The sequence below is a fragment of the Symphalangus syndactylus genome, chromosome 3 (genome assembly GCF_028878055.3).
Source record: "Symphalangus syndactylus isolate Jambi chromosome 3, NHGRI_mSymSyn1-v2.1_pri, whole genome shotgun sequence".
Classification (NCBI taxonomy): Eukaryota; Metazoa; Chordata; class Mammalia; order Primates; family Hylobatidae; genus Symphalangus; species Symphalangus syndactylus.
The window spans coordinates 30,395,999-30,417,685 of NC_072425.2; the positions used below are offsets into that span (position 1 = coordinate 30,395,999).

Below are 21,687 nucleotides of genomic sequence, written 5' to 3' on the forward strand. Positions count from 1 at the left end.
ATAAAGTGAAGAGGTTAATACATTTATCATTTCTCTCTTTTTTTTTTTTTAATATTTTGGCAGGGAACGGTGGCTCACACCTGTGATCCTAACACTTTGGGAGGCCGAAGCAGGTGGATCGCTTGAGCTCAGGAGCTCAAGACAAGCCTTGGCAACATGGTAAAACCCCATCTCTAAATAAAAATTTAAAAATATAAAAAGATGAAAGATTTTAATAGAGGCCGGGCATGGTGGCTCATGCCTGTAATCCTAGGACTTTAGGAGGCTGAGGCGGAAGGATCAACTTGAACTCCTGGACTCAAATGATCCTCCCACCGCACCATCCTGTCATTTTCTCTTTTAAAGAGTACTACTTGCAGGCTTCCTACTCCACACCAGTACAAAAGAGAAAGCCTGGGCTGGTTTGGACCTTGAATCCCCAAACCTCTTGGGTGAAAAGATATAAGTGCTCTTCTGAAGTTTCAAACGTCACCTGAGGTCACCATCACTGCTTGTCTCCCTGACAATGGGTCTGTCCTCATGATGAGAAGAAGGTAGCACAAGCTGCAAACCACATTTTCAGATTTCTGGTCTGCCAGTGTTTAGCCATAGCCAAGAGACAGTGTGGATGGCAGGACCTAACAGAACTCTGGGGCTGGAGGAATTGGAATTCAACAGAAATGCAAAGAAGTGGGAGGTCGAGGCAGGTAGATCTCTTGAGCCCAGGAGTTGGAGACTAGCCTGGGCAACATGGCAAAATCCTGACTCTAATAAAAATACAAAAAATTAGCCAGGCGTAGTGGCGCATGCCTATAGTCCCAACTACTCAGGAGGCTGAGGTGGGAGGATTGCTTGAGCCTGGGAAGTTGAGGCCACAGTGAGCAGTGATCACACCACTGTACCCCAGCCTGGGTGACGGGAGCAAGACCCTGTCTCAAAACAAAAGAAAACAAAAAAAAAATGCAAAGAAGAGTCAACTATCTAACTGCAATTAAAGTAGACGGATGGTTGGATAGATGAATAAATAATTGATTAATTGACTGAGACCCAAATATTCATCAATATGTTCATGGTTAAGTAAGCTATAATCTATCAACATGCAACTACCCATCCAATGCAACCATCAAAAAGAATATCCAACATATTAAATAATGCAACAAAAAGTCCCAATAAATATAAAATGCTTCCTGTTAACTATCTTTTTAAGTGCTAGGGTGAAGAATGAAAAGATTGAAAACCTGAGCTAGATTTGTATGGTATCTACCAACTGAGAGAAGCCATGTCCCAGGGAATCTAAGAAGCCCCCACATAGACTTTCTCTATGCAAATTCCCCCGAGGGAGGATGGCCCCAACAAGCCCCAGTGCCTGTTACCTCCGGCTCAGCCTCAGGAACAAGCTGATGAAGCTCAGTCTGCATGAGTGGCCTCTCGTTAGGACAAGAATTGCCTGGCAGGAGAGGAGCATCCTCCAAGTTCTCAGGCCCCTCCGCTGTTGCAGGGCTCACCCCAGTCTCCATGACAACGCACAACTGGCTCAATCTGCTTCTCAGCAAGGACTGCAAAGGAAAGAGAGAAGGGGCTCAGGAGTGCCTAAATCAGGTGGTATCTGCAGCTGACTCCCTCCCCGAGCTGCAGACCGAGCAGAGGATGAGGTCTCAGACTCAGATGATGACCTCAGAAAAAGCTGGTCGCATTCGGGATATTACATATTTCCCTACAGATGGTCATTAATAGCTTCTAAATATTTTTCCTTTTATAGCCAGTCGTGGTGGCTCATGCCTGTAATCCCAGCACTTTGGGAGGCCGAGGCGGAGGGATCACTTGAGACTAGGAGTTCAAGACCAGCCTGGCCAACATGGTGAAACCCCGTCTCCACTAAAAATACAAAAATTAGCCCAGTGTGGTGGCACACACCTGTAGTCCCAGCTACTCAGGAGGCTGAGGCATGAGAATCACTTGAACCCGGGAGGCAGAGGTTGCAGTGAGTCAAGATGGCGCCACTGCACTCCAGCCTCGGTGACACAGCAAGACTCTGCCTCAAAACAAACAAATATTTTTCCTCTCATGCTCTCACTTGCTCAAAGCAGCCTGGGATGTGGGTATCTTTATCCATATGTTGCAAATGAATAAACTGAGACTCAAAGGCCCTGTCTGAGGCCACACAAGAACTAATGAGCCAAATTCAGGGCTAAGTCACAACTCTGACTTCAAGACTCACTGCAGCCGGGGCTCAGAAAAGGCTAATCTTAGAGAAGGAGCCCAGGGCTTGGAGACAGGAGGCCTGGCCTCCAAACCTGGGCATCACCAGCCAGCTCCATGACCACAGGCTGGTAACAGGTCATCCCGGAGCCTGTTTCCTCCTCTGTAGAAGCAGAGCAAGATCCCTCTGATTTTCTTAATAAACGGTAGAAAGGCACTGTGAACAAGTAAAAGTTGCCTCAATGCATGATACTTTGGAATCCACCAAAATTTATTATTAATATTATAATTATAAAGAAATATATGGCCAGGCGTGGTGGCTCACACCTGTAATCCCAGCACTTTGGGAGGCCAAGGCAGATGGATCACCCGAGGTCAGGACTTCAAGACCAGCCTGGCCAACATGGTGAAACCCCGTCTCTACTAAAAATACAAAAAATTAGCCAGGTGTGATGGCAGGCACCTGCAATTCCAGCTACTCAGGAGGCTGAGGCAGGAGAATTGCTTGAACCCACGAAGCAAAGGTTGCAGTGAGCCGAGATCACTCTACTGCACTCCAGCCTGGACAACTGAGTGAAACTCTGTCTCAGGAAAAAAAAAAAAAAAAAAGAAGAAATATATGCTTACCATAGGAAATGTGGAAGAAGCAATGCATTAAAAAGAAGCAGAAAAGCAGCCATAATTCCCTAGGCAAAACAACCACTGATTGCTCGTAGGTATTCTTCCAAGCAACTTTTTCTCAGACATTTTCCCACCCTTAAGATAAGGCAATCGATACAATTTGGCCTCCTGGTTTTTGGTTTGTTTTGTTTTTTCACTGAAGATATCTTACCTCTTGGCTAGTCTTCATTTCTTGAACATGATCAGACAAAAACTGCACACAGTTCTCCAGGTCGAAGTAGACAAACCAAAGCTGTGGGGAGAAGCAGCAGTGACCACCGTGGCTCAAAGCCGGACCAACCCCGAACTCTCCCTCCCTGAGACAGTCCTATTTAGCCTGCTCTCTGGCAGGCACGTGCCATTCGGCAACATGACCACGTCTCATTTGTATGGCTGGTAGAAAAATGGCTTTGTGTGCAAGTTTAGAAAAGGTCAAACCCTAGGCCAGATGCAGTGGCTCACACCTGTAATCCCAGCACTGTAGGAGGCCGAGGCAGGCAGATCACTTGAGGCCAGGAGTTCAAGACCAGCCTGGCCAACATGGTGAAACCCCTGTCTCTACAAAAAATACAAAAAAATAGCTGGGTGTGGTGGTAGACGCCTGTAATCCCAGCTACTCAGGAGCCTGAGGCACAGGAATCACTTGAACCTGGGAGGTGAAGGTTGCAGTAAGCCAAGATCGCACCACTGCACTCCAGCCTGGGTGACAGAGCAAGACTCTGTCTGAAAAGAAAGGAAAAGGAAACAAAAGAAAAGAAAAAAGAAAAAGTTAAACCCTGTTCAAAATGGCTGCGGCCCCATTTCCCACAAGCTGCTGAGCATCCCAGACAGACTCCAAACCCTCCTGGACATCACCTGTCCACCTGAGGCCACCTTCATCCTCAATGGGCAGGGTGTGAACATGCAAATGAGTGGAACCCTTCAGAGCTGACACCTGTGGCCCTCAATCAGGTCTGAGGTAATCAACCTGGGTGCTTGTGGGGACAGAAGCAGGGCAAGAAGTCCGTACCCCACCTGTGCCTCCCCTTCCACCCCAGGGACCAGCCAGGCTAAACTTAACCAGGCTGAAATCTTCCACGTTCACGTTACGACAACCTGTCAAGACCACAGCTGCTGCACATCCTAATTGAATTCTTGGAGAAACTGGTGGCCCTTGCCCCAAACTCCCATCCACTGGCCACCTCCTCTGGTTCCCAGACCTCCTTCCTCCCACTGACTGACCCGTGAGACCCAAAGTCACAGCCTTCTTGCCAACTAGTCTCCCAGTGTCTTACCCACAAGGGAGGATTTCTCAAATGGTTCCTTTAAAGTTTTTTACTATGAAAATTTCCAAGCTATACAGAAGTAGATGACAGCAACCCATCCTACTGCTGCAACTGTTAGGTCACCTCATGGCCACTCTTGGTTCATCTCCATCCTCACTTGGTACCCGTCCCCAACACCCCCACCTCCACTGCACCCCCCAGTGAATCTGAAGGACATGCCAGATAGTGTATCACCTCATCCCAAGATACTATTTAGAAACTAAAAGAACCAAGTTGTCTAAAAAGATGTGTCCGTTCTTTTTTTTTTTTTTTTTTTCGAGACAGGGTCTCACTCTGGCACCCAGGCTAGAGTGCAGTGGCGCGATCACAGCTCACCACAGCCTTGACCTCCCGTGCTCAGGTGATCCTTCCACCTCAGCCTCCCAAGTAGCTGAGACTACAGGCATGCGACACCACGCCCAGCTAGTTTTTGTACTCTTTGTAGAAACAGAGTTTGCCATGTGGCCCAGGCTGCTGGTGTTGAACTCTTAGATTCAAGCAATCCACCCACCTCAGCCTCCCAAAGTGCTAGGATTATAGGGGTGAGCCACTGAGCCCACCTGATGTGTCTCTTTTTTGTTTTGTTTTTGTTTTGTTTTGTTTTGTTTTGTTTGAGATGGAGTCTCGCTCTGTTGCCCAGGCTAGAGTGTGGAGTGCACAATGGTACAATCTCGGCTCACTGCAAGCTCCGCCTCCCGGGTACAAGTGATTCTCCTGCCTCAGCCTCCCAAGTAGCTGGGACTACAGGTGCACACCCCCACGCCCTGCTAATTTTTTTGTATTTTTAGTAGAGATGGGGTTTCACCATGTTGCCCAGGCTGGTTTCGAACTCCTGAGCTCAGGCAATCCACTCGCCTCAGCCTCCCAAAGTGCTGGGATTACAGACGTGAGCCACCACGCCCGGCCCATTCTTCAGTCATCTATCCATCCATGCATTCATCTAACACATGCCAAGCCACTCCTACGTGCCAACGGATAAAGGAGATTCAAAGATAAACGAGGCTAAAAAGGACCCCCACATTCCAGGAGCTCCCAGTCTACAATGTCACACTTGAACTGCTGAGAATCTTGTGATGCCATCTGCTTCACTCCAATGTTAGGCAAGATCATCTTATACCTACACCATCTCGGGTGTGATAGGCTCCACAAACATAGGGACCTGCATGTGTTCTCTGCTGCAGCGTCAATCCCTGGGACAGTGCCTGGTACATAATAGGCTCTCAATAAACATTCGTGGAATAACTGAGGCAGGTGCATGAGGAGCCTCTTCCCAGGTCCCCCGTGCACACCTACCCCTGGGCTCCCACCAGGCAAGGGGCCATGACTGGTGAGAATGCAGATGTGGTGCCAAGGAGGTTTTGCAATTCCACTGGGCAGATAAGGCATGGATGGAGGAACAGGAGAGTTCAGCCAGGATCAAGAGATCTGGCCTAACTGTGTTCCGACCCACCTGGCGACTCCATACTAGTCACTTTCAGATCTCCCCCCAACCTTCGGGGCAAAGAGAATGACCAAGCCAGGCAGACAAGGCCTTCAGCATCTGACCCGCCTCTCCGGCCTCATCTCTTCCCGCTGTGTCACTCTGGTGTAGCCCCAGCCATGGTGAGCTCCATGCAGCCCTTCAAAGGGACCCTGTGTACCTTGCCTCTCAGCCTTGTTGGGGGCTGTCCCTTTGCTATAAGGCCAGAGAGGCTACTGTTGACTGTCTCACTGTACACCTGTCATCCTCTGCCAGGACAGGGACCTTGCATGGGCCCCTCAATGTCACCAGTGTCCAACTGAGGGCACAGCACAAAGGAGGCTCCGTCTGTCTGCTGAATAAATGCCAGGTGAGCAGCAAGGTGTGGATATTATCTGTGCTTCCCTTCCAGCCCTCCCACGTGGAGGTTCCAGGCCACTGGTTACTGCACAGAGAAGGTGTCTTGAGGAAGAAACACCAGGGCAGGGAGGAAGGAAAGGGCTGCCGACAGCGGTCTCATTAGCAGACTACTGCAGACACTGTGCAGGTTGGGAGAACATGAGGCCACTGCTCTTCATTAGCCCAACATAAAACTGGGCCATCAGGAAGAGGTCACTATGAGACACAGCACCTGAATCACACTCTGGCATCCTTCCACTGTGTCTGTCACCCCCAGCAGCACCCGGTGTCTCAGGAGGGCTCCATTGGCAGCTGCCAGCCTCAGGTCCGTGTTGCTGTTGGCCTGTAAGACAAACGCCAGGCCCATCACCAGACCTCCATGCTATTGGGGAGCTCCCAGGCTCTGGGCAGTAGAAACACACCATCCCACCCCCAGATGCCAAGGGACAATCCCCACCCTCAGGACTGTCCCATTTCCTCCTCTATTAAATGGTCTGGGGTGGAGGCAGGCGCAGTGACTCATGCCTGTAATCCCAGTGTTTTGAGAGACTAAAGCAGGAGAATTTCTTGAAGCCAGGGGTTTGAGGCCAGCCTGGACAATGTAGCGAGATGCCGTCTCTATAAAAAAATTGTTTAAAAATTAACTAGGTGGGGCCAGGCGCGGTGGTTCACACCTGTAATCCCAGCACTTTGGGAGGCCAAGGCAGGTGGATCACAAGGTCAGAAGTTCGAGACCAGCCTGGCCAACATGGTGAAACCCCATCGCTACTAATAATACAAAAATTAGCTGGGCATGGTGACACACGCCTGTAGTCCCAGCTACTCGGGAGGCTGAGGCAGAAGAATTGCTTGAACTCAGGAGGCAGAGGTTGCAGTGCGCAGAGATCACGCCACTGCACTCCAGCCTGGGCAACAGAGCGAGACTCCATCTCAAAAAAAAAAAAAAAATTGGCTAGGTATGGAAGCGTCCACCTGTAGTCCCAACTACTTGGGAGGGTGAGGCAAGAGGATCACTTGAGCCCAGGAGTGTGAGGTTATAGTAAGCTATGATTGTGCCACTGCACTCCAGCCTAGGTGACAGAGTGAGACTCTATCTCTTAAAAATAAGGGAAGAAAAATAAAATGAGATGGGGGATAGTTGGAACAGTAAATTCAATAGTGTCAGACAGCCCTGGGATAAAGCCCAGCTCTGCTGCTTCCTAGCTATATGGCCCTGGACAAGGTATATCCCTTCCCCGAACCTTATTTTCTTCAGTTGTAGAATAAAAGAATGTCCCTGCCTCCTAGGAATTGAGTGAGATTTCACTGAGACTGTGTGTAAAGTACTTAACCCAGGGCCTGGGACTCTGTCAAGGTGCATAAGATATTTGCAGAAGATGGGAGATCAAATGGGTTTGATCTGTTTGAGCTGACACATCAAATCTGTTGTGTAAGTGACGCACTCACTCCATCTAGAAAGCACCTACTTTAAAGTACCTAACACAGCACCTGGCCCTCAGGAGGGGCTCTGGGAATCAGCCTCCTGCTCTCCTACCCAAACCAATGGATGCCACGCATTCAGCTGGGAAAGTGGATGCTCAACAGGTGGGGGAGAAGAGGAGGGACAAAGGGACCCCAAATGCTGGTTTGGGGAAGTGAGCACAAGAGGACTTTCAGGCGCAGTTAGAAGAGAGCAGCCTGATCAAGAATAATAGTTCTCAAAAGGGGCAGCACCCTGTAAGGGAGATTTTAGAAATGCAAGGAGGACCCTTTGGTTGTCACAGGGATGGGATGGACAGTGCTGGCACTTAGTGGAGGAGGGCCAGGGGTTCTAAACCCATGCCTTTCACTGAAAGGCATGTCCTATTAGAAACCATTCTGCATGTTCAAGACTGTCCCCTGGGCTGCCTGGACTCCAAATGTCCCACTCAGCAGACATGCCGATAAAAAAATCTACTTAGAATTCTCTCAGCCAACCTAACTCCAGTTTACATTTATATCTAAAGTGATTTTTTTTTTTTTTTTTTGGAAACCTAGTCTCGCTCTGTCACCCAGGTTGGAGTGCAGTGGTACGATCACAGCTCACTGCATGCTTGACCTCCTGGGCTCAGATCTTCCTGCCTCAGCCTCCCAAGCAGCTGGGACCACACATGCATGCCACCACACTCAGCTAACTTTTAAATTTTTAGTAGAGATCAGGTCTCACTATGTTGCCCAGGCTGGTCTCAAACTCCTAGGTTCAAGCAATTCTCCCACCTCAGCCTCCCAAAGTGCTGGGATTACAGACATGAGCCACCATGCCCAGCCACTTAAAGTGATTGTTTGCATGAGTTTAATATACACTGAGTTTTCCAGGAATGCCTCTACCATGAAAATTGAGGAATAATTATATTTTGTTTTGCCTAGATCTGTAGTAAGAAGATTTGGATGTGGTTTTGGATTTGATGTGGATTTCTTCCTTCTAGAAATCCATATCACTAATAGTTCAATTCCTAACTTTATCTATAACCTTGGGCAAATTACTAAACATCTCTCTGCCTCCATCTCTTTACCCCCAAATGGAGAAAATAATGCTCCTACCTCAGAGGGGTATAATAAGGATGAAATGAGTTAATCCATGTAGAATAATTGAAAGAATTGAACACTTAACACATGCCAGCTGATAATATCACAGTGAGGATGATGACAGTGAACTTAAATCACTGTGTTTTCACTGTGCCATATTAGCCACAAACAAATATTTGTAGGAACCTGGAACTTCTCACGTGTCCTAGCAAGGTGCTATATTCTACAAGGCCGGGACTTGCCTGCCTTTACAAACCTGCCAATCTTTTTTTTTTTTTTTTTTTGAGGCAGGGTCTCACTCTGTCACCCAGTCACCCAGGCTGGAGTATAATGTTGCCATCATGGCTCACTGCAGCCTTGAACTCCTAGGCTCAAGCAATCCTCCCACCTCAGCCTCCTAGGACTATGGGCATGTGCCACCACACCCCGCTGATTTTATTTTTTGTAGAGACAGAGTCTCACAATGTTGCCTAGCCTGGTCTCCAACTCCTGGGCCCAAGTGATCCTCCCACCTCAGCCTCCCAAAGTACTGGGATTTTAAGTGTGAGCCACCATGCCCAACCCATACCTTCCAATCCTGAGAAACGCTAACAGTGCACCAAAGAGAAAACAAGACAGTTATGCAAGACATTGAGGCTCTCAAGGACACCAAGTAACAACACAGGGAGGATGCTAACAAGTAAGAGTGACAATGGTCAGGAAGAGGGGACCTGCATAGTCCTGAGTGACAAGGGATCCAGGGAGGACGACGTCCTGGAGCTGAGACCCAAAAGAAGACCTGAGAAGGGCTGTGTGGCCATGGACTGCTTACTTAACCTTTCTGAGCTTCCGTTTCCTCACTGGCGAAGAGTCAATAACAGTTAATATTTATAAAGCATTTACACCAGGTATTATTATAAACACTTTGTGTGTCTAAGTCATTTAATTCTCACAATCACCCTACGAGGGAGCTACAATTATTATCTCATGTTTTAGATGAGGAAACTGAGGCCCTGATAGATTAAGTAACTCACCCCAAGTTGCAGAGCTAGCAAATGGTGGCGGTATCCTGCCTCCTTATAAGGTTGTTGTTGGGCATAGATGTGAAGCCCCAAGCATACAGCACACAATAGGTGCTCATGAAATGATGGACATTATTAGGAAGAAAAGAAAGCGTCTCCTAAATGAGCAGACAGTGATGATGGCATTGCCAGGATGCACCTGGGACCTCCATGCTGCACACAAGCCTTGCTCATTTTCTGGGATCTGTGCCTGGCACAGAGTAAGACCCTGTCATTCATACATACATACATACATACATACATACATACATAGATGCATACATGCATGCATGGATGGATGGATGGATGGATGGATGGACGGATGGATATATATTGTTGGAACAGTAAATTCAATAGTGTCAGTCCTGGGTCAAAGCCCAGCTCTGCTGTTTCCTGGCTGTGCGGCCCTGGACAAGGTATATCCTGATACTATCAAGGGCTTCATAAATACCGGCTGAATAAAAGGAGGAAAGAAGAGAAAGAAGAGACAGAGGCAGAGCGCCAAAGCAGGCATTCCCTCCATCATGTGAATTACATCTGCATCCTCGAAGCACCTGTCAGGTGCCAATCTTTTTTGCTTGCTCTCGCTAAATAAAACAAACACTTTGCTTCTTCCCCTCCCCAAGACAAAGTTCTTGCTGCAGGAGTAGCCAGCTCGATTTTTTTTTTTATAGGTCGAACACAAGGGCCATGAAAGCTTCAACAGACCCCAAGGGCAGCATTATTTTGTCAGTCTCGTGGCAAAGCCCAACAAAGATCCTTACAGAATGAGTACACCATAAAGTTCCCATTTGTCTCGTGAACACACGCACTAAGTGGAATTCACACCCCAAATGCTGATTTACATTTCCCAACATCCTGCCCTCCCTTTCTGAGTCAGGCAAGATAAGAGTCCAGCACTGTGCCAGGGATCGGGGGATGAAGGAACAGGAGCTTCCCAAGTAGGTGGAAAGACAACATAGGTGTGGTAGCAGAGAAATGGTCCCCAAAGATGTCTAAATCCTATTCCCCAAAACCAGTGCAAATGTTACAGCAGCAAAGGGGAGTTAAAGCCGCCAATGAAATTTATGTTGTTAATCAGCTGACCTTAAAATTAGGAGATTATCTCAGATTATCCAGATGGCCCAATGTAATCACAAGGGTCCTTAAAAGTAGAAGAGGAGGCCGGGCGTGGTGGTTCACGCCTGTAATCCCAGCACTTTGGGAGGCTGAGGCGGGCGGATCACGAGGTCAGGAGATCGAGACCATCCTGGCTAACACAGTGAAACCCCATCTCTACTAAAAATACAAAAAATTAGCCGGGCGAGGTGGCGGGCGCCTGTAGTCCCAGCTACTCGGGAGGCTGAGGCAGGAGAATGGCGTGAACCCCCGGGGGGCGGAGCCTGCAGTGAGCCGAGATCACGCCACTGCACTCCAGCCTGGGTGACAGCGAGACTCTGTCTCAAAAAAAAAAAAAAAAAAGTAGAAGAGGGAAGCAAAAGAGCCAGAGAAGGAGATGTGAAAAAGACTGGATCTGCCATTGCTGGCTTTGAAGATGAAGAAAGGGATCATCGGCCAAGGAATGCAGAGGACCACTAGGAGCTATACAGGCAAGAAAATAGATTCTCCCCCAGAGCCTTCAGAAGGAAGCAGCCCTGCCTGTACCTAGATTTTAGTCCAGTGAGACCTATGTCGAATATCTAACCTACAGAACTGGGAGATAATAAATTGGTGTTGTTTCAACCCACTAAGTTCATGGTAATTTGTTACAGCAGCTTTGGAAAACCAACAGTTTTCTCTAGTGTTGTGGCTAAGAACATGGCTTGGAATCTGACGCCCTGGCCTTGATTTCCAACTCTGGCATTTATTACTAGCATGGCCGGGGCTGCTCTTTGAGCCTGAGTCTAGGGTTCCTCGACTGCAAAATAAGTGTAACAGCCTCTACCCAGATTTAATGTCGAAGGATTTAATGAGTTAATGCGGTAAGCATTTAACAGAGGACCTACTACATATGATGTGCTCAGTACATATCAAAAGACAGACACTGAAGGGACAGAATACAATTAAAATCATACATCAAGCTGGGAGGTATCCACCTCCTTTCTGAACGTGATCAGGAACCAGAGGGCTCAGGGTTTGAACCCTGGCTCTGTCACTAACAGGGATCCAGGACAAGTTACCCAAACTCTCGGACCACTCACCTTGCCTCAAAGGTCATTGCTGGGATTAGAGACATGACTGTCAATAGAGCAGCAGGTCAGCATCTGCCCGTCACAGGAAGGAATAATGTAAATTACCTCTCCCCAGACGTCAACTTCAGGCACCTTATGCTGCAGGGTGGGTTCAGTAACCTACCCCTGTTCACAAGGCTGTTGTGAGCACCCAGGGAGAGGAAGTGCGTGAAAGGGCTCAGTTAACTAAAGTACTGTCAGGATATGGGCTATTACTGCTCTCCTCTCACATTCCCAAAACACAGCTTGCTTCTAGAAAAACAATCCACAGGGATTAGACAGGAAAAGCAGAGAGAACAATTTGATTTCTTTTAGTCACTGGGCTTATGGGCTAGTGTGAATTTTCATGGCCAGGGAAATTCTTTGAGGGAGGCAAAAGAGAAAAATCTGATTCTCACGCCTGCACCACCCTTCTGGAGAGAGTGTGGCAGGGATCTCCAGACATCTCACCTTCTTCTGGTGTCTTTCAAAGACCAGCACAAGAGTCAAGGTCAGGCTCACCGCGGCCAGGGTCACGAGCAGCATGCCAGCCCAGTGGTTCCCCAAGGCAAACATCTGACTGGTAGAGTAGATATTGGCCCACACCACCACATAGAAAACCTGCAACACGCCAGACAGAGAGCATGGTCAGGAAATTCAGTCCTCGCATAAAGCAGCTCCATTCAAAGGGACACCCTTCAGACACTATTGATACCCTCCTTGGATTCAGACAGTTCACAGCACCAGTAAGAGATTGATGCAGACAGCTGGGTCTGTGAGAATGAGCTCATGTTCCTTGTTTATAAGCAAAAGTAGACAAAAAGGGTTAGTAGCTACTCCTAATCCTTGTTTACCTTAATTTTAAGTAAAACAGAAAAAGGCAGGTGGATCTGAAGTGAGACAGGTTAACAGTTCAAAGACCACAATGATCCTTCAAGTACTACATGGCTTTGGACAATTTATAACTCCTCTAAGTCTCAGTTTCCTCATCTGTAAAATGGGGATAATAACACCTATTTCACAGCATTGCAATAAGGGTTAACAAGGTAACATAAGTAACAGCTCAGCACTCACCAGGGAATGAATCAATGCTGCTTCCCACCCTTTTCCCTACTCCCTAGAAATGGGACCTGGGAGTCACGTGTGCTATTTGACCATTTATACATACAAAACAGCAGCAAATCATAGTGGTTCCAAGCACAGATGCTGAAACCAGACTGCCTGGGTTCAAATGCTGGCTCTGTCATTTATGTATGTAAGTGTTTACATATATCAATATGAAGATGTATATGCATATTTATATATATATATACACGTATGTGTATACACACATATATATACATGTATATATGACTAGAGCTGAAATAGACCCATCTGTTGAGCAGATGGGAAAACCAAGTTCTGGAGAGGAGGAAAGTCTTGGCCAAGGCCAGACATTGAGATCAGAGCCTGGGTGGATCTGCAGATTCCCAGTCCCAAGCTCTGCCCACAGTAAACCCTGACTCCCATCCTTTATGCAACGACCTGGTTACAACGCTGTCCCATAAATTTCCTCTGATCCCAAATTAATGTCCATATGTACTGCTCATTTCCAGGCACCTGGGCCAACAGCCCCCAAGCCCCTGACCCACACCAACAGGCTCCAAGACATGGTGCTGAATTTGGTGGTGCCACAAGCTGTCAGGGCAGGGTCAGTGTGCGGGCCACCTCCCCCTTACCACAGCAAAGGCCAGCCGCATAGGCCTCGAGTTGTAGATGATATATCTTCTCACTTGGGGCTCCAAGAGGGCACTCTCAGCCAAGCTCCTGTACTGGTCGGCCGGGACCTGCTTGGAACCCAGGGAAAGAGATCAATTAGCCGCAGGACAGCCAGTTTCCGGTGCATGTGACTATCATGTGGAAGAGGGATTAGGCACATTCTGGGCTGTCCCAAAGGCAGAATAAGGAGCTTGGAGCACTGGGTTGAAGTCACATGGTGCAGCTCTCAGCTTAGGGAAGAACAGGCATCACGACATCTGGAGAAGGATCCACACAGCCTCAGACTCAGTACCTTGCAGTAGACACAGGGTAGCCTGATGGTTAAGGCACAGGCCCTGGAGTCAGACAGCCCTGGGCTCAAACTCTGGCCCTGCCACTCATGTGTTGTGTGACCTAGAGCAAGTAACCCCACTCCTGTGAGCCTCAGTTTTCTCCTCTGTAAAATAAGGATAATAAAAGTACCCACTTTGTAGAACCAAGGTACATATTAAATGAGATAATACACGTACAGTGCTGAGCAAAGGGCCAGTCCCTCAGTGAATACTCAATATAGAGTTGCCATTATCAATACTGCAATAGCAATATCTATTAACGCCATCCAAAAGACTGAACACTCACCTCTTCCTGCCCAAACAAAAGTGTCTACAGAATATAAAGGCCCCATGAGAGTAGAACTAAGAAAACAGAACTTAACCATTAAAATGATATTTAGGCCAGATGCAGTGTCTCACATCTGTAATCCCAGCACTTTGGGAGACCAAGGCAGGCGGACTGCTTGAGCCTAGGAGTTCAAGACCAGCCTGGGCAACAAAGCAAGACCCTGTCTCTTTTTATAAAAATATAAAAGAAGGCTGGGCATGGTGGCTCACGCCTGTAATCCCAGCACTTTGGGAGGTCGAGGTGGGCGGATCATGAGATCAGGAGTTCAAGACCAGCCCGGCCAACATGGTGAAACCCTGTCCCTGCTAAAAATACAAAAATTAGCTGGGTGTGGTGGCACACAGCTGTAATCCCAGCTGCTTGGGAGGCTCAGGCAGGAGAATTGCTTGAAGCCAGGAGGCGGAGGTTGCAGTGAGCCGAGATCGCACCACTGCACTCCAGCCTGGGCTACAGAGCAAGACTCTGTCTCAAAACATTAATTAATTAATTAATTAATTTAATTTAATTTAATAGAAAAAAATTATATTTAGGAACATGGTAGAACAATATGTAAACTGTTCACCCATAAGAAAACCAAATCTGCCAGGCGTGGTGGCTCATACCTGTAATCCCAGCACTTTGGGAGGCCAAGGCGGGCGGATCACTTGAGGTCAGGAGTTCGAGACCAGCCTGGCCAACATGGTGAAACCCCGTCTCTACTAAAAAATACAAAAATTAGCCAGCCATGGTGCATGCTTGTAGTTCCAGCTACTTGGGAGGCTGAGGCATGAGAATCACTTGAACCCAGGAAGCAAGAGGTTGCAGTGAGCCCAGATTGCGCCACTGCACTCCAGCCTGGGCAAAAGAGCAACACTCTGTCTCAAAAAAAAAAAGAGAGAAGTAAATCCTAAAATCTTCAGGCTAAAATTAGCAGTATATCTTCCCTATTTGTAATTAATCCTTAATCCTCCTTGGCTAGCACAGGAAAGGCCTGATCATGTTGGGGGCTTTGGGAAGAGAGTACAACCCGTACAGATAGGTACTTCATAACAATAATAGCTACAATGTATTGAGCATTTACTATATACTAGAGATAATGCAGGGTTCCTCAAGCACTACTGCATTTAATCCTAATGAAAAACCTTTGTAATAGGTATCAATATTATCCACATTTACAGATGATAAAACTGAGGCTCAGAGAGGTTAAGTCACCTTCCCAAAGTCACATAGGTAGTGAGCATCGAAGCTAGAACTGCATCCAGTTCCACAGGTCTGTGATGCCTGGCCTCAAATCACTATGCTTGAAGGTACTGCATCATTATCTAATGAATTCATATGCACTTTCCTTTGTCTATGCAGTTCCCTCTCCTAAAATGCCCTTCCTCCTCTCCACCCAGCATATTCCTATTTATTCAAGATCCCAGATCAAGCATCTGCTCCTCTGCAAAGCTTTCACAACCACTGCCCTCTTCCCCCAGGCAAGTTTCTCATTTTCTCCTGTGAATGTCTTCACTGCCTATGCATCCCTCTCCTGTGGCATTTATATGATACTGTCCCAATTTCTCCCACACACGCCCATCTCCCTCACTGGGATCTGTGGACACAGGTACTGTGTCCTGTCCACCTCTATTATGTTTAGCCAATTAAGTGCCTGGCACAGAGTGGGCACCCAAAAAAATACACATTTGTTAAGTGAGTTAATTGGGAAGAGAGGAAAGAGAGGGCAGTTCTAATATACCTTCCTTATATACCCTACGACAGCTGGTACAGAGTGTTGCATAAAGATTTTGTGAACAACTGGATGAAAAGATAGAGGGATGAATGGATGAAAGAGAAAACGGTAGGGACTCAAGGAAATCAGCACTCACCTGGATGCCCCAGGTTTGCAGTTGCTCTTCTGCAGCTCCCAGGTCGAAGGAGATGGGTGCACAGGTATTGTCAATCCGGAGAACAGTGAGGACCTGGCCATTGTGGAGCTCTGGAAGCAGACCAGAAGCTTCATCTGGCTGAGTGATAACCATACCAGGCTTGTGGGGTCAGCCCAAAGCCTGACAGCATCCCACCTCTGGCCATGAGAACCTCCTCGCAACAAGGAGGTACACAGGGGCCATCCTCAAATCCTCTTGAGAGAAGGACTGGATTTGACTGGGAAGCCCCCAGCAGGCAGAACTAAGGCCAGAAGGAAGAGGCTACTAGGACCACCATGTGAGGCCACATAAGGAAGAACTTTCCAAGGGCAAAAGCTGTCCCCAACAAAGAATAGGCATTTTTTGTCCCCACAAAAAAAATGTTCCCCAACACAAGGAATATTTAAACAGAGACTGAAAAACTACATTGAGGGGGGTGATGCAGTGGACCTTTATTTAAGCACTGCAAAGGATGCTCAGCTGAATAAGTTAAATTCCCAGTAGGCTCAGAGAGTCTAAGTAAGAAATAACTGGTCACAGTAGGCAGAACAATGGCCCCAAAGACGTCCACACCCTAATCCCCAGAGCCTGCAAATATACTGCCTTCCATGGCAAAGGGTGGAAGTAAGGGGGCTCGTTAGCTGGCCTTTAATAGGGAGACTATCCTGAATCATCTGGGTGGGCCCCATGAAATCACAAGGAACCTTAAACGTGGAAGAGGGGGACAGAAGTAGAGTCAGAGGGAGATGTGACTATAGATGAAATGCAAGGAGGGATGTGGCATCGATCGCTTTGACCACAGAGGGAGAGGGCCATGAGCCAGGGAATGTGGGTGGCCCCAGGGGGCTGGACAAGGAAAGGAAATGGATTCTCCCCAGAGCCTCCAGAAAGAAAAACAGTCCTGCCACCATGGGGATTTCAGCTCAGTGAGATCAGTGTCAGACTTCTAACTTACAGAACTATGAAATAACAAATCCAGCTGGGTGCGATGGCTCACGCCTATAATCCCAGCACTGTAGGAGGCTGAGGCAGATGGATCACCTGAGGTCAGGAATTTGAGACCAGCCTGGCCAACATGGTGAAACCGTGTCTCTACTAAAAACACAAAAATTAGCCAGGCGTGGTGGCACATGCCTGTAATCCCAGCTACTGGGGGAGGCTGAGGTAGGAGAATTGCTTGAACCTGGAAGGTGGAGGTTGCAGTGAGCCGAGATCATGCCATTGCACTCCAGCCTGGGCAACAAGAGTGAAACTCCATCTCAAAATAAATAAATAAATAAATAACAAATCTGTGGTTGGTTTGGTTTTTTGTTGTTGTTGTTGTTGTTGTTTTGGAGACAGAGTCTCTGTCTGTCACTCAGGCTGGAGTGCAGTGGCACGATCCCAGCTTACTACAATATGCACCTCCCAGGTTCAAGTGATTCTTGTGCCTCAGCCTTTCAAGTAGCTGGGATTACAGGCATGTGACACCGTGCCTGGCTAATTTTTGTATTTCAGTAGAGACACAGTTTCGCCATGTTGGCCAGGCTGGTCTCAAACTCCCAGCTTCATGTTATCTGCCCGCCTCGGCCTCCCAAAGTACTGGGATTACAGGTATGAGCCACTGCACCTGGCCCAAGTCCGTGGTTTTAAGCCAGTATGTTAGTGGTAACTTGTTATAGCAGCAATAGAAAACTAATACACTGACTTACTGTAATCCCTCCTACGTATGGCTGCAACACACTCAGCATTTCAAAAGCATAAAATGCATGTTTATTCCCTCAAAAAACACGCATCAACCCAGGCTGCTCACAACTGCTACCAAAGCCCCCACCCTCCAAGGGTGGGATGAGGCCAGACCATGAGACCAGCTGGAGAGAATGGTCTGGACTGAAATCCCCTCAAGGCCAGGGAGGAATGGCAGCAGCATGAAGCCAAACCTACCCGCCTGCAGTTCCAAGTAGAGAAACTGGACAAAAGGATCGAGATCTCCTTGCACCACAGTACAAGGCCCTGTGAGCCACTGGTCAGCAGCCAGGAGGTCTGGGGGGTGGGAGAGATTCCAACCCTGGGATTCTAGGATCCCAGGTTTCAGCCATGCACTGCTGAGGACTGGATATTTTGGCATATTCTCTGTGGCGGCTGCTTGGACAACGAGGCAGGACAGAAGGGATCAAAGCATAAGTGTGTTGTCTGCTGGTCCAAAACTCCTGTCACCCCAGTCTAGCTCTGAACAGTACTTGAGTCTTTAAAGCCAAATGACTCACTCCACTTTCCTGGAAATTCCTGGCCTATCCAAACCCTCTCTCTCTCCGCTCCCCCACTGCATCACCAAGCCCTGCCAACTGGGCAAACAAAACATCTGTCCACTCTATGCCCTCCTGGCATCCTCACCTCTCCCTTGGCCCTCTGTAGTAGCCTCCTAAGTGGCTTCTGCTGCCACTTCTACAGTGGCATCTTCCTTTACTTCTACAATGCATCTTCCACACAGTGGCCAGGGTGCAGATCAGATGATACCAATGCCTTGAGTAAAACTTTCAATAGCTTCCTGGTGCTTTGCAAAAGCCAACCTTGTTACCATGTTCTTCCAGACCTTAGGAAAACTAGCCTCCCGCCAGACTCAGCTTGAGCCCCTCAGCCTCATTCTGTGTCTCACCACACCAGCCTCCTTCACTCCCTGAACACAGTGTTCTCCCCCACCCCAGGGCCTTTGCATATACTGTTCCTCTCTCTAGGACACGTCTACCTAGCTTCACCCAGTTACAGCCCATGCATCACTTGTATCACAGCTCACAATTCACTTTCCCCAGAGAGACCTCCTTGACACTCTAAACTCCTAACTGATCAAATCCTCTACTAAACCTACCATAACTGATGCTCTTCTCCTTAATACTCGCCAAAGCTAAATACCTATGTATGCAATTATTTGATTACATATGCATGAAATTACTTGAATAAAATCTATCTTTTCCACCAGACTATACACTCTCACACTGGTTTGTTCATCACTGAATCCCCTGATCTGATACAAACAGGAGGTACATTAAATACGTTTGGTGTATAAACAAATTAATGAGAAAGGAAAGGGTTCTTTTTTTTTTTTTTTTTTGAGACAGCATCTCACTCTTGTCACCCAGGCTGGAGTGCAGTGACACTAACATGGCTCACTGCAACCTCCACCTCCCAAGCCTCAAGCAATCCTCCCACCTCAGCCTCCCAAGTAACTGGGATCATAGGCATGCACCACCACACTAAGCTAATTTTTGTTTTTAATTTTTTATTTTGTAGAGACGAGGTCACTATGTTGCCCAGCCTGGTCTCAAATTCCTGGGCTCAAGGAATCCTCCCATCTCAGCCTCCCAAAGTGCTGGGATTACAGGCCTGAGCCACTGCACCCAGAGAGGAAAAGGTTCTTTTTTCATACCCTGGGATATCATCTCTGATCTCAAGGGTTCCATAGAATTCTAAATTCTACATCCTGCCAAAAAGAAATTTATTTTGCTTTTTTTCTCTCTCTCCTGTTTTTTTTTGGAAGTTGTGGGGGACAAGGAGGCGAGGTGGTGAGTGGTGAAAACACAAGCTAGATAGCTTTGGAGTTCAAATTGGAGCTCGGCCTCTCACTAACATGGTAAAGTTGAGGAAGCAACTTAAACACATGGGCCTGTTTCCTTGCTTAGAGGATGCACACATCCACTGCAAAGGACTTTACAAATAATTAACATGATAAAAATAAAGTGCTCAGCACAAGATGGGTACAAAATAACTGGCTGCTATTTTCATAATTTAAAAGCAAGCTTGTCACAACTCAAAAGTTACAATCAAGCAACATTTATTTATTTGTGTTTTTAAAAGCAAGCTTGTCACAACTCAAAAGTTAAAATCAAGCAACACTGATTTATTTGTGTTTTTACCCTCCCACACCTTGTTCCATATTTTATTTCATAAAAATAAAATATGAAAAAATAAAACTGGCCAGGCATGGTGGCTCATGCCTGTAGTCCCAGCACTTTGGGAAGCTGAGGCAAGTGGATTGCTTGAGCCCAGGAGTTTGAGATCAACCTGGGCAACATGGTGAAAAACCCCGTCTCTACAAAAAAAATACAAAAAATTAGCCGGATGTGGTGGCACGTGCCTGTCGTCCCAGCTACTCAGGAGACTGGGGTGGGAGGATCACCTGAGCCTGGGAGGTCAAGGCTGCAGTGAGCCAAAATCACGCCACTGTATTCCAGCCTGGGCAACAGAGTGAAATCCTGTCTCAAAAAAATAAGTAAGTAACTAAAACTAGAAAAATAATTTTTTTTGAGATGGAGTTTCGCTCTTGTCACCAAGGCTGGAGTGCAATGGGGCGATCTCAGCTCACTGCAACATCTGCCTCCCAGGTTCAAGCAATTCTCCTGCCTCAGCCTCCCGGGTAGCTGGGATTACAGGTGTGCGCCACCACACCCAGCTAATTTTTGTATTTTTAGTAGAGACAGGGTTTCACCATGTTGGCCAGGATGATCTCAAACTCCTGACCTCAGGTGATCTGATCCACCCACCTAGGCCTCCCAAAGTGCTGGGATTATAGGCATGAGCCACCATGCCCAGCCTAAAACTAAATTTTAAAATAAGCAAATGAGAAAAACCAGCAAAACAAAAAGAAAGGCAGACAGTAAGAACAGGTTCTGGGTATGGAGCCCTTTACTAAGCACCAGGCACTATGCTTGGGCTTCATTCATGATTTCATTTCATCCTCCAAGAGCCCCCGAAGCTTGGTACCATCAGCATGGAAAAGAAAACTGAGCCTTTGAAAAGTGAAGAAACTCCCTTGTAAACAGGGAAAATGAAAGTGAGAACAAGAAGTGAGAAGGGAAGGTAGTACAAAAATGCAGGCAGTCAAGCAGATCCGGTCTCAGACCAGCCCTCCAGTCCACAGCAAGAATGAAAACTCCACTTTGATTTGGACTCCATGCATGGAGACTCAGAACCATTCCCAGGTCTAGTTCATTGTACACTGAATTATGCATTTGCCCAAGCAATGCAAAGATCTTTCAGGATGTCTTTGCCTTTCGAACCAAGAGTTCCTGGATTCTTGGCAATACCAGCTCTCATCTGTTCCTTAAAGTGAGAACAGCAAGTCCTCCACTTAAAAATACTTGTTTTTACACCTAGGCTAAGTAAAGCTACCAAAGAAAAATGTGTGTGTCTGTGTTTGTGTGTGTGTGTGCGTGTGCGCGTGCACGCACGCGCAGAGGGGGAAGCAGTTTCCTACAAAGGAACAAGAACTGACGTGCCAAAAATCAGTGAAGCAATGTCTTCAAAGTTCTGATAGAAAAATCATTTCATTCCATCTTGTTCTACTGTTGTGTGTGTGTACACACTGCTTTCCTTACATATATATACACACATTGCTTTCCTGACAACACTAGTAACAAAAGAAGCCTTTGTTTTTAAGCAGTCAAATTTCAAAGCCTCTAAAAAACCCTCCACATTCCTGTGGACCCCCACAATTCTGGATGCTGTTTCCCCTTGCCCATATCCAGTTACTCATTAATTCTTTCACTCAACAAAATGTTTATTGAGCATCTACTATGGGCCAAGGTCTCTGCTAGGTACTGTACATACAGGGATGAAAAAGACAGGAGCCCCTTC

The 21,687-nt window shown here is 47.2% G+C and overlaps 1 protein-coding gene across 15 annotated transcripts in view; it reads right to left on the reverse strand.

The window, feature by feature from the left end:
- The window catches only part of TMEM268 (transmembrane protein 268), a 46,538-nt gene that overhangs the window by 16,762 nt on the left and 8,089 nt on the right, over positions 1–21,687 (reverse strand). For 6 of the 15 annotated variants that reach the window (XR_008656525.2, XM_055271325.2, XM_055271330.2 and 3 more), the window contains 6 exons: positions 16,039–16,148; positions 13,492–13,602; positions 12,245–12,394; positions 6,233–6,343; positions 3,011–3,091; positions 1,353–1,535 (listed from right to left, as the gene is read on the reverse strand). Coding sequence is in view for 14 of the 15 variants with exons in the window: in XM_055271325.2 (XP_055127300.1) it covers positions 1,353–1,535; positions 3,011–3,091; positions 6,233–6,343; positions 12,245–12,394; positions 13,492–13,602; positions 16,039–16,148 (746 nt within the window). In the remaining variant the exon portion in view is untranslated. The remainder of the gene's footprint in view (positions 1–1,352; positions 1,536–3,010; positions 3,092–6,232; positions 6,344–12,244; positions 12,395–13,491; positions 13,603–16,038; positions 16,149–21,687) is intronic. The other 9 variants (XM_055271326.2, XM_055271331.2, XM_063636833.1 and 6 more) reach the window with 3 other exon arrangements.